Source organism: Myotis davidii, unplaced genomic scaffold, assembly GCF_000327345.1.
Source record: "Myotis davidii unplaced genomic scaffold, ASM32734v1 scaffold449, whole genome shotgun sequence".
NCBI classification, from domain to species: Eukaryota; Metazoa; Chordata; class Mammalia; order Chiroptera; family Vespertilionidae; genus Myotis; species Myotis davidii.
Window position 1 is genome coordinate 971,606 of NW_006383007.1, and position 12,257 is coordinate 983,862.

Genomic DNA, 12,257 nt, shown 5'->3' on the forward strand with positions numbered 1-12,257 from the left:
AAAGCCGAGCCCCAGCTATAAGCAGTGCTATTTCAGGTGATTTTAACAGGAGGAAGCCCAGAGTGGGAGAAGAAATCAGGAAATGAAAACTTTAGGTTAAAATGTCAAAAATAATGTCAAAGTCTGGAGAGTGTTAATTGATACCTTGGTAATGGATACCAATCAAATTACCACCTCCCACTTCAGAAGTAAGAGCAGAAAGCATTAATAGCAAATCTTGATTTTTGTTGTTGTTCTTGTTACAGGCCAAGTAGAATACAGTCACAGAAAAGGAGAATCTGGTGGGAACTTTGACTTTAAGTTTGATGTGGTTGATGGAGAAGGCAACAAATTGATCAGCCAGTCATTTCCCATCATTGTTTTGGGTAAGGGGGCATTGGGTCTCTAAAAATACATCAGTGGTTCTGAGGTTAAAGAATCTATACTGTGATTACTTTGAGGCTGAGCCTTTCCTTTAACCAACCAGTAAGGAAATCTGAGATCATGTCCCCACTGCTGTCTGAAGCTCTGGCTCCTTGGGACTCTCTCTCTACCTATATCTCTATCTCTATCTCTATCTCTATCTCTATCTCTATCTCTATCTCTATCTCTATCTCTATCTCTATCTCTCTCTGAGAGCTATTCTGATCTTACCCCTGGGCACCAGATCCAGAATTGAAGAAAGGAGGCTAAAAATATCCCATTTCAAATCACTATTTCTAATATTTTCAGAAGACAAATCCCCACCGGTCATCACCACCAATAAAGGAATGGTCTTAGATGAAAACTCAGTGAAGAAAATCACCACCCTGCAGCTCTCTGCCACTGACCAGGAGAGCGAGCCGGCAGCACTAACCTACAGAATCACCAGACAGCCCCAGCTGGGCCACCTGGAGCATGCAGGGTCACCAGGTAAGCCTGTCGATGCTTCATCAAGCCAAAGTTGGCATTTAGTCCGTGTTGGGGTGGACTAAAGAATGTATTCACTGCCTCAAAATTCTGCAGTGACTTTTGATTGCCTATTTAATTAAATAGGAATTATCTCAGATTTGAAGACCCTCCATAAAATGTCAGTTTACCCATGACATACCCCTAGAATACATATCCCTAGAATCTATGAGTATTTATTTTCTGCATCACTAATCTTGACCATGAGATACCGCCTTGCATTATATTTAGCAAACAGTAGGTGCTCACTGAAAGTTGAATAAAAATTTGCAATCTTATAAAGCAAACTTGTCTTTATAACTAGATTGTCAATTTCTTAGGGCAAACACTGCACCCTGTTCTTCTTTTAAAGTCTTTGAGCACCTGGTGTGGATGCATTGTGCTTAGAATTTTAATTCAGCAAAGAGCAAGTGAGCATGTGTATTGAGCAAGATTCTAGTTTAGCTGCTTCTGGTAAAGAAAAAAAAAGGTAAATAAAATACAATTCTCTCCTTCCAGAGTTTTCTACTGGGTGAGATAAGGAACTTCTTCTCTGCAGATAACCATAACTCAGGGAAGACTATGGCAGGTGTTTAAAGAACTGCATAAATCTGTTGTCATAAGAGTTCAAAAGTGGGAGAGGCTACATGGGGTGATAAGGTGCCTGGCGGTGGCATTTGGAAGACAGAGTTTGGGCAGACAGAAATTGTGCTATTTCCAGAGATGGGGACAGCATGTGGACACATTAAAAAAAAATGACTGGGCTAGTTTAGCTAAAGCATATGCTCTGAAAATAGATGGTGCTCATGGGTAAACTGACATTTTATGGAGGGTTTTCAAATCTGAGATAATTCCTATTTAATTAAATAGGCAATAGGAAGTCACTGCAGAATTTTGAGGCAGGAAAGGAAGTGAAATTTATCTGGAGTCCAACAGGATGAATGAAACAAGGGAAAAGGAGGCAATGGCTGTGGGTAGGAGATTCACATTTGACCAGGTGGGAGCTAGTGAAGCTTCACCCAGGGAACAGTAGTAGGACCAGGTAAGAGGAGAATAATGTATGAGGTAGTACCTGGTACCTACTAAGTATTCACTGAGCCACAGCTGGTGAAGGAAGGAGAGAAGGAAGGAAGGGATTTCAGGGAGAGAACCGATGGAACATGCCAGTGGAAGGAAGGTGAAGGACAAGAGACTTGCCGAATAAACATTCTAAAGGTTGAATTGTCTTTATTTTGTACGTCATACAGGCTAGAAGCAGCTGGCAGGATATTTAGATCCTCATTGCTTTTCTTTGTATTTTAGGCTGCAGAGTTTTCACTCAACCAGGGAAATAGCAAAACAGGGGAATTACTTGCCCTGATGGTGCTGACCATCTAATGCAGGGAACCAGAGAGTAAGCAGTCAAGCAAGGGAGTACATCATATATCACTGGTGATGCGTGCCGGGGGAAAAACAAGGGCATCACCAGGATGCACAGGGAGCAAGGGGTGAGAGAGGGACTTCTAATAAGAGGATGGTATTTGAACAGAAAGTGAGGGTGCCAGCCAAGCTGCAGATAAGGAAAGAGCATCCCAGGCAGAGGCATCAGCGAGTGTGAACAGAAACACAGGATCAGCTTGGCACACCAGGTTCCAGACGCAGCAAGGAGACCAGTGTGCCTGTGGCAGTGAGTGAGAGCGAGGGTGGTGGGAGATGAGTTCCCAGAGCTGGAGGCTGATGCGGCAGACCATGTCGGGGTCCACAGTGATGCTAGAGGAAGGAGTGTCATGTGTGTCTGGTCGGAGGGCTTGGGGAGGGGTGGACAGACTGGCCAAAACCCTAATGCAAATTGAAGCAGGTGGCCTACCCTTTGTGGCCTAATTCCCCAGGGAGTATGCAGATCAGCACTTCTAAGACCTTGGCTGCATGAGATATTGGATAACTAATTCATGAGCTAATTGCTTCTGCCAGAACCCTGTCAGGTTGCTGATTGTTTCTCTCCAAAGATGAAAGGGCAGGCTCTTGGCTGTTGTGATGGGCAACTGCATGCTCACTATGCAGGGTTTTGAAAGGCTCTGAGCTTCCTGCAAGACACTGTCAGTGCCCAGGGCTGGTAGTCACAGCCTCGCTCTTCTCTGACCCCAGGCTCTGCTGAGTCCTGTGTGAGGCTGCTCCAGATTCGCCTTTTTGGTGTTTACAGTATCACCGTCACTGAGCTTGAATTCTATCTGCAAAGACCATGCCAGTATGGCTCAGGGAGCGACCCGTAGGTGAACACATTTCTCCCTCCTCTCGGGAAAGTGCCTTCTCAAAATAGGGGGATGTCGTGGTCTACCTGGGACTCTTCCTTCACCTGCCCTTTTCCTCCAGGTTCGATTTCCTAATCCAGGTAGTCTCCCAAGCCAACCAGTTTTTCTTAATTCACCTGTTTCTGATAATTCTTAAGTAAACCAGATACTGGATGCAATCCCCTCCTTGCTATTCTTGGGGGCTCACACCATTGCTAATAGGGCAGGACTTCCCTGCCCCTCCCTCATTACAAATTCCATTTCATCAGCATCCTCTTCTTCCCTGTCTCCCCTAAATGAGAATATTTTCATGCATTTGGTTCTTTCTAAATGTCAAAGGTCTCCCTTCAGAGGAAATCTGTGTTGCTGACTTACCATCCTCTCTTAAGGCAGCTGACTACAGCTTACAGAGCAGCAGGACCTGCCCTGACCAGGTGACTTAGTCGGTTGGAGCATCACCTCGTACACCAGAAGTTGTGGGTTCAATTCCCGGTCAAGGCACATACCTAGATTGTGGGTCCGATCCCCAGTCAGGGCATGTACAGGAGGCAACTAATCGATGTCTCTCTGTCTTTATCTTTCTCTCTCCCTTTCTCCTCCCCCACCACCCACCTCCTTCTTTAAAATCAGTAAACATGTCCTTGGGTGAGGATTTAAAAATTCTTTTTTTTAAAAGAGTAGCAGCACCTCACCCCATTTGTCTCAGATGGTGAGCATGTCCCTGCCAGGAGTTGGGGTTAGGCTGGACCTGGTCTTTCTGAGAGGAGCAGAGCATCTTCTAGGCCAGGGTCTGTAGTGCAGGCACTGAGCTATCTTGGGACCCATGCCTCGTGCAGTGATCACTTGCCACTGGTGTTGCAGACATCCTCCTGATGGCTCACTGTGAAGTGGACTGATTCTCATGCCGCCTTTCATGGCCCGCCCATGGTGAGCGATTGTTCTCTGTAGATAGACAGGAAAGCTGTGCAGAGCCTCTTTCCTTCCCCTGAGGCAATGTCACGAGCCATCTGCCTCTGCCAACTGTGGAAGACAGACACCAGAACCAGACTCCGAGGATCTGGGAGTCTAGTCCCACAAGTGCTCTGTCAAGGTTGAGGTGGCCACAACCTCACATCAGGGAGACAAAAGATTCTCTTTTTTCTGGTAAATCAGAGAAAGGAATTAAATTATTAGGGCAGAAGCTAGACTGCTAGAATAAAGAGACTTCAAAATACAGTGCCTGAAGCAAGAAGTTTTCTTTTTCAGAAAAATCGAGAGGCAGATGGCCCAGGTGGCTCAGTGATCCCCAACATGAGGCTCCCATTTCTACTCTAACAACTACTGCAGTTGTGTCCTCTCCCAACCAGCAGTAAGGGGGGAAGGCCAGGGAACCCACCTCCGTCTCCTTCCATGGGTATTACTAGAAGAAACCATCACTTTTGGTCATAGCCTAGTGGCAAGAACAGCCACACCCAGCTGTGAGGTGGCAGGGAGATGCAGACCCTACCTGGGGATTCAGTTGCTTAGCTAACAGCAGTTATATTTTTAAATTAGGGGAGGAGTCATATTGGAATCCAGCAATTACCAGCACAGCACTGGTTCCCACCTTTATGTTTCAGAAGTTGTCAGCATGCAAATGAATAGGTGCAGGTGTGTGTTAGTAGCTGTGATAGCAACAGACAGAAGACAGTAGGAGCCAAAGGACAGCCAGTTCTACTGAGAAAGGGGTGAAGTGAGTCAGGAAAAACTTCCCAGAAGTGATCTTAAGCCAAGGTATGCTTTGGTTTTCTCTTAATGTCAGCCTTTCTCAGTATTATGACTCCCAACCAAAATTTTCTTAGTTTGGGTTCTCCGTGAAGGCAGGGTGTATGAGCCTGCTAGGGCTGCCTGCCATACTCAGTACCACAGACTATGAAGCTTAAATAGAATTTATTGTCTCACAGATCTGGGGGCTGGAAATCCCAGATTACGGTGTCAGTAGCGTTGGTTCCTTCTGAGAGAAGGGTCTTTTTCTGGCCTCTCAATGTCATCTTCATGTTCACATGGTGTTCTCCCTATCTATACTAATAAAAGGGTAATATGCTAATTAGACTGGACATCTTCTGGACGACCTTCTGGACATTCTTCCAGACAAAGCCATGGTGGCAGGGCCAAGGCAGAGGCGGTTAGGGGTGATCAGGCCTGCAGGGGAGAGCAGTTAGGGGGATTAGGCTGGCAGGGGAGAGCAGTTAGGGGGATCAGGCCAGCAGGCAGGTGAGCGGTTAGGAGCCAGCCAGTTTAGGCCTGATCCCCTGGTGTAGCCAGTAGGTTGGTGACTGAAAACACCTTCCATGGGACTAAACCAGCAGTTGGACATCCCCAAGGGGTCTCAGATTAGAGATGGTGCAGGCTGGGCTGAGGGACGCCCCCCCCCATGCAAAAATTTCGTGCACCAGGCCTCTAATCCTATATAATAAAAGCCCAGTGACTGAAACGGCAGAACAACCAGAGACCAAAATGATTGGGGGTGTGGCAGGCCTGCAAACAGCCCGTGGCCCCTCACCCAGGGCGGCCTGCCCCCAGCAGGGACCCCCACCCCAATCCAGGACCCCAACCATGCACCAGGCCTCTATCCTATATAATAAAAGGGAAATATGCACATTGACCCTAACAGCAGAACGACTGGGAATGCCTGGTCACTATGACACACACTGACCACCAGGGGGCACACGCTCAATGCAGGAGCTGCCCTCTGATGGTCAGTGCGCTCCCACATGGGGGAGCTCTGCTCAGCCACAAGTCAGGCTGATGGCTGCCAGTACAGCAGTGGTGGTGGGAGCCTCTCCTGCCTCCTCAGCAGCACTAAGGATGTCTGACTGCAGCTTAGGTCTGCTCCTCGCTGGCAAGTGGACATCCCCCTAGGGCTGCCGAGCTGCCAGAGGGATGCCTGATTGCCAGCTTAGGCAAAATCCCCCAGGGAGCAGGCCTAAGCCAGCCGGTGGTCATCCCCCAAGGGGTCCCAGACTGCGAGAGGGCACAGGCCGGGCTGAGGGGCTGAGGGGCGCCCCCCCCCCCCCCCGCCGAGTGCACAAATTTTTGCGCACTGGGCCTCTAGTCCTATATAATAAAAGGGTAATATGCACATTGACCCTAACAGCGGAACAACCAGAACGCTGCTGGACCAGTCACTGAGGCACACTTACTACCTCTCGGTCCTTTTCCTTGGCCAGCAGGCTCTGATTGCCTTATGCTACCCAGGGATGGGTAACAGGGGATGTGGGGGGCACCAGGCCAAGGCCCCCGCCCCACCGGTCACCCCACACACAGAGGGCAACCAGCAGCGGGGATGGGGCTGGCAAGCAGTCCCGTCCCCCAGCCATCAGGCACCGATCACCCATTGGCAAAGGGTAGACCAGGGTGGTTGGCAGCAGGGGGCGGGACTGGCTGCAGGCAGCCAGGGAAGATGGCCCTGATCACAGGCCAGGCCTAGGGACCGTACCCATGCACGAATTTCGTGCACCAGGCCTCTAGTATGTGTATATCCAAAGTTTCCCCTTTTATATGGACAATGGTCATATTGGATTACGTCCCACCCTAGTGACCTCAATACTTCTGTAATGATCCTGTTTCCAAGTAATGTCACACCTGAGGCACTGAGGGTTAGGACTTCAACATATGAGTTGACAGCAGGAGGTGGGGATGGGCAGCACAATTTAGCCCATAACTGGAGGCTTTGAAGAAAAGAAAAGCTGAGAGTCTCCCATGGCATGAGCCTGCAATGGTTCAGCACTGGTCCGACATAGCACTGTTCCCATGCACAGGACCATCCTGGCTGTGCTGAAAGCAGGAGGCCGAGGCAATTGCCTAACCTCCACTTAAGAAGGCAGTTTCTTCAGAGATGCTTTTTTCCCACACCACTCTAATGTGCTGGCCTTTCGAGGGAATTGGAAAAGCTGACAGGGTTAATGTGGGTCCCCGTAACACTGCCAGAGACATAGTGTAGCCAGTAGGTTGGTGACTGCAAATACCTTCCATGGGATTAAAAGCCTGCAACCTTTCAAAAGGTAAGTACCTGCTGTGACAGCCAACAGGGAGAACATGTTACTGGAAACACCATCTTGGTGGTGAGCAAGTAGCGGAAGTTTTCCAATGCCCAATTAGCAAAGGCTAAAATTGGGGAGTGGGGGAGGTACATAGAGATTGAAAATTCTGTGCTCAATGGGTAAGGCCTCAGATATTGAGTATAGTGGGTGAACTAAATTCATTCACCACAAATGTTTTGCGTACCTACTGTTTGCAAGGCACTATTCTAGGTGCACATTGGTGAGGAAACCACCAAGATGCTTGTCCCCTTGAAGCTTGCATTCTAGGTGCAGCTTATTACCCTCTGGCACTTAATCATTGGTATCATTTAAATAATAATATTAAGTACCCCATCAAAATCAATATTTCAGATAAAAAAAGGTTATGGCCAATCAAGTATAAGAAACAGTTCAATTCAGAAATATTACAATGGTGATATTTTAGTGGTAGATATATGAGTGATTCTTGTGAGTCCATACTATGAGTGATTTTTGTGATCCTTTACTACTTTTCTGTGCTTTTTACATTTTCTTTAATAGCCATGTATTACTTTTATATTTAAAACAATTCAAGGATAAGGGTGATATCCAAGAGGCTCCTTTTCTAGTCTGAAAAGTCTAGATGAGTTTTATAAAAATGTACTCCTAGCAGGCATAAACTTTGGAGTTAGACAACCCTGATCTCCAGTTCCAGCTCTGTCCCCCTATTAGATGTGTGACTGGGATAGGCCACATTGCTACTCTAATTGGATCACAGTGTCTGATCTATCAAAACGAGGTAACATGTCAACCTTGACATCCTAGAATTGTTAAAAGATAAAACCTAAAATATATAAGCAAGCCTGTATTCTGTACAGTAGGTGTTCAGCGTTTTCTAGATAGAAGTGAGAAAGGCCCACTAAGATGAAGCCCAGAGCCCTCCTGCATTGCTGTGGGAATGGCAAGTGGTACTGCCTTCTTTGGAAAATAGTTTCTCAGTTTTCTAAAAAGTTAAGCATGCACCCAAGACACATTCCAGCCATTTTACTCTTAGAGATTTGTCCAGAAACAATGAAAACTTAGGTCGGTACAAAGACTTGTACACAAATGACCGTAGCAGCTTTATCTATAATAGCCACAAGCTGGAACTAACCTAAATGTTCATCAACATGTGAATGCGTAAACAAACGATGGCATATCCACACAATGGAATAGTACCTAGCCATAAAAAGGATGAACTGTTAACACATGGTACAATATGGATGAATTGAAAAATGATTATACCAAATGAAAGAAACTATGCATAAAATAGTACATACTGTATGAATCTATTTATTTTAAAAAATCAGAAAACAATGCCAACTCATCTAGAGTGACAGGAGGCAATTTATTGATTGCTTTGGGATAGGGTAGGGGATGGGAAGAATGGAAGAATTATTAAGTGTCAGCTGGAAACTTTAGGGGTGATGGATATGTTCACTATTTTGATTGAGGTGGTGGTTTTATGGATGTGCCAGAGCTTATCAAATTGTACATTTTAAATGTGTGCTATTTATTATATGTCCATTTCCTCTCAAAAATGTTTTAAAAATCAATCCCAGTGCTTCCTTCCCAAGAGGAAGGAAAATTCTATCACCTTCCTCAGTCAGTCCTAGGTTCTCATAAAGAGAAGAGTGAATTAGGTGACCAGTGGATTGTGAGAATCCAGACAAGCATTTCCCTATGAGCTATGGGAGGGAATCACCGCAGGGGAAGAGATTTAAATTTCTCAGCGCAGCCAGTCTGAAGTTATTAAATTTTTAAAGAATGGTATGGATTTCTGTCCAGACTACAAGACAAAGCTATAAGACAGGGGGCTACATTTTTTTTGCCTGTCAAGAGCTCATGTAGCAAGCACAGAAATATAAAACGCCTCATCAAAAAATTAATGCCCCAGTATCAGGAGGCTATTGTATCTGGGCAACAAATTTCAGATGATAAAGAGAGATGCAAATGTAAACCATGCAGGTTATTAATTTTTTAGGATGGCAGTGATACTTGTGTCACAGTCAAAGTACAATTTCTGAGTGTGTGTGTGAGTGTTTGTGTTTGTTTTTTTACAGGAAAGCTACAGTGGTTTTGCCAGGATTTACAATGACAAATAATAAATCCTAGGCAGCAGCAAATGATTTGCAGGACCAAACAGAAGGATTAGATTAAATGGATTAATACCCCAACACTCACATCAGGCAGAGGGAATTGGTGCTGAGGGTCTAAAAGATATGATTTTGTTTCAGTCTTGGCTGGGACCAGGAAGTAAGTCCCAGAGCCCTAACATGGAAGCAAGAATTCTACGCTAATTGTTGTTAGACATTTAAAAACATAGAGATATTATTCACTTGTGGGATACTTTGGCATTAATTATGCAAAATCACTATAGATTTTTGTACTTTCAAAATGACTGAAAAAATTAATATGTTTTCTATCATGTTATTAAAGGATAATGGTTTTCTAGGTCGTTTTAGAGTAGATATAGAATGATTGCCCAAAGCCCAGAGTCATGCAGTAAGTCTACTGTCAGCCCGGCCGACATGGTATATGAGAAGCTAGAATCACAGACCTGGAAAGGGACCTTGAAGAATTTCCAATGAGACTGTGGAGGCTGGGGAAGCCCCACCAATCACAGAAACAAGGCTATGGTTTAGCCAAGCCCTATTAGTCCAGTGTTCCCATTGCACAATATTAAAAATTAGGATAGGTTTTTCAGAAAGGGCTATGAGACTATGGGGGAATATAAAACTTAAGAGAGAAGAATTTAGAGAATAAGGCACTGTCTCTGCCTTTCACAGATTTGACCTGCATGCATAAGCCCCAAGAGAAAGGAGAGTAACATTTATTGAGCACCTGCTGTTGACTTGGCACATAGTAGAAGCCTGGATAATTACGTTAACATGTGCTCCCACAGAACATATGCTGTTGTAGAAAAAAAAGTAGGCAAACAACTCTAACACCAGGTCTCAGGGAGAAGTACATAAATGCTAGGAGACAAATGCCAAGGACTCTATCTAGTGAGCATATGACATTTCCCCAGCCTCAGAAGTATGGCGGGCGTTTTTACATCCTTTCTCTGTTTCTCTTCTCCCCTTTTGCCAGGTATCCTGATCACTTCTTTTACTCAGGCTGACCTGGCTTCACGAAACGTTCAATATGTCCACTCCAGTGAGTCCGAGAACCATTCAGATGCCTTCAGCTTTACGCTCTCGGATGGAGTCCATGAGGTAGGTGAGGAACTGGAGTCCCTTAGCATCTGCAGGGCAGCTGGTGCTGTCTGAGCTTCACTTCCCTCTGCTCTCAGCCAAGATCAGGCAGCATCTGACAGCCCCCGGGGGTCTTGTCCAAGAGAATTCATTTTTGGGTTCCTGGTCAGTCCATCATGTGAGGGATGGTGTAAAGGAGAAAGTAGAGGGCACTTACCTTCTACTTGGGTGGGGCTGGGGCCCTGTGTCTCTCTGGCCTTCACATGTCTGCCATTCTAGGTGACCCAGATGTTCCACATTACCATTCGCCCTGTGGATGACTCGCTGCCCGTTGTACAGAATGCGGGGATGCGGGTGCAGGAGGGCGTGAGGAAGACCATCACAGAATTTGAGCTCAAGGCCGTGGATGCAGATACAGAGGTAAGAACGTGCCCCTGGGTTCTCTGGCTGAATGAGAAGGTGATCTGGTGAGTCCAGTGGTTGCTTTGTGACTGAGCATCCCAAGGTAAGGGCAGGGGGGTGAGGTTAGAACAAGTATCCTTGAAGGACTAAAAACCTGAAGAGAACACAGCCCTCTGAAAAAGAGGAAGTGAATACATTTGCATCAAACTGCTTTTAAACCCTTTCTGAAAACCTAAGTATGTTCACCCTCTCCCCTGATTACATGCAACAATCTTTTTAACATGCTGAATTTTTATCATGATTTATAGAAAATTATTCCTTATTAGCATGAACAAGGATTTATGGCACCTATATATCTTTCCCTCTTTTCTTTTTAATTTTCTTTATTGTTGAAAGTATTATAGATGTCCCATTTTTCCCCCATTGATCCCCTCCACCCTGCTCCTGCCCCCTCCCAGGCCTTCACTGCACTATTGTCTATGTCCATGGGTTATGCATATCCTATATAATAAAAAGCTACTCTGCAAATTGACCAAACAGGGGAACAGCTGGTCGCTATGAGTGCACTGACCACCAGGGGGCAGACACACAACACGAGCTGTCCCCTGGTGGTTGGTGTGCTCCCACAGGGGGAGCACTGCTCAGCCAGAAGCCCTGAGCCGGGCTCACGGCTGGCGAGTGCAGTGGAAGTGGCGGGAGCCTCTCCTGCCTCTGTGGCAGTGCTAAGGATGTCCAACTGTCAGCTTAGGCCCGATCCCTGTGGGAGCTAAATTGGGTATAAGCGGTCAGTCAGACATCCCCAAGGGGTCCCAGACTGTGTTGAGGGAACCCCCTGAGTGCACGAATTTCATGCACCGAGTCTCTAGTATGCATATAAATTCTTTGGTTAATCTCTTCCCACCCCTCCTCCGCCAACCCCACTTCCCTCTGAGAATCATGTCTGTTGCATTGATCACATGATTTCACTTATATGTAGAATCTAATGAACTAAAGAAACTGACAAAATAGATCTTTCCCTTTTTTTAATTTTCTTCATTCAGACTTCTCTGGATGACAACTAATTATTACAATTTAGGCATCCTCAGAGAACTAGGCTTTATACAGTAAAACAGAGCCTGTAGACAGAACTCTCATTCTCATGATGCTTTCAGATAAAAGCATGTAACCTTCTGGCACAATTTAGCTCCCATAAGAGTACCACAGCAATTATTAATTAGTTCTATGTGCACTCTACCCTCTGCCAGCGCTCATTCATTCATCTGTTCAGATATGAAGCAGAAGAGCAAGCTATGCAGTCATCTGGGAGCCTCAGTCCCTGGGCAGAAGAACCAAAGTGCAAAGGCCCTGGGGTCAAGTGTGCTTAGAACTTTTGAGTTACAACAAGAGGCCAAGAGGTGGGAGCCTAAACAAGCAGGAGAGGGGAAGAG

At 45.9% G+C, this 12,257-nt stretch overlaps 1 protein-coding gene across 1 annotated transcript in view; it reads left to right on the forward strand.

The window, feature by feature from the left end:
- The window catches only part of FRAS1 (Fraser extracellular matrix complex subunit 1), a 479,756-nt gene that overhangs the window by 398,103 nt on the left and 69,396 nt on the right, over nucleotides 1-12,257 (forward strand). The window contains exons 46-49 of the mRNA XM_006778222.2: nucleotides 246-365; nucleotides 712-891; nucleotides 10,325-10,449; nucleotides 10,708-10,848. Of these exons, the coding sequence (XP_006778285.1) occupies nucleotides 246-365; nucleotides 712-891; nucleotides 10,325-10,449; nucleotides 10,708-10,848 (566 nt within the window). The remainder of the gene's footprint in view (nucleotides 1-245; nucleotides 366-711; nucleotides 892-10,324; nucleotides 10,450-10,707; nucleotides 10,849-12,257) is intronic.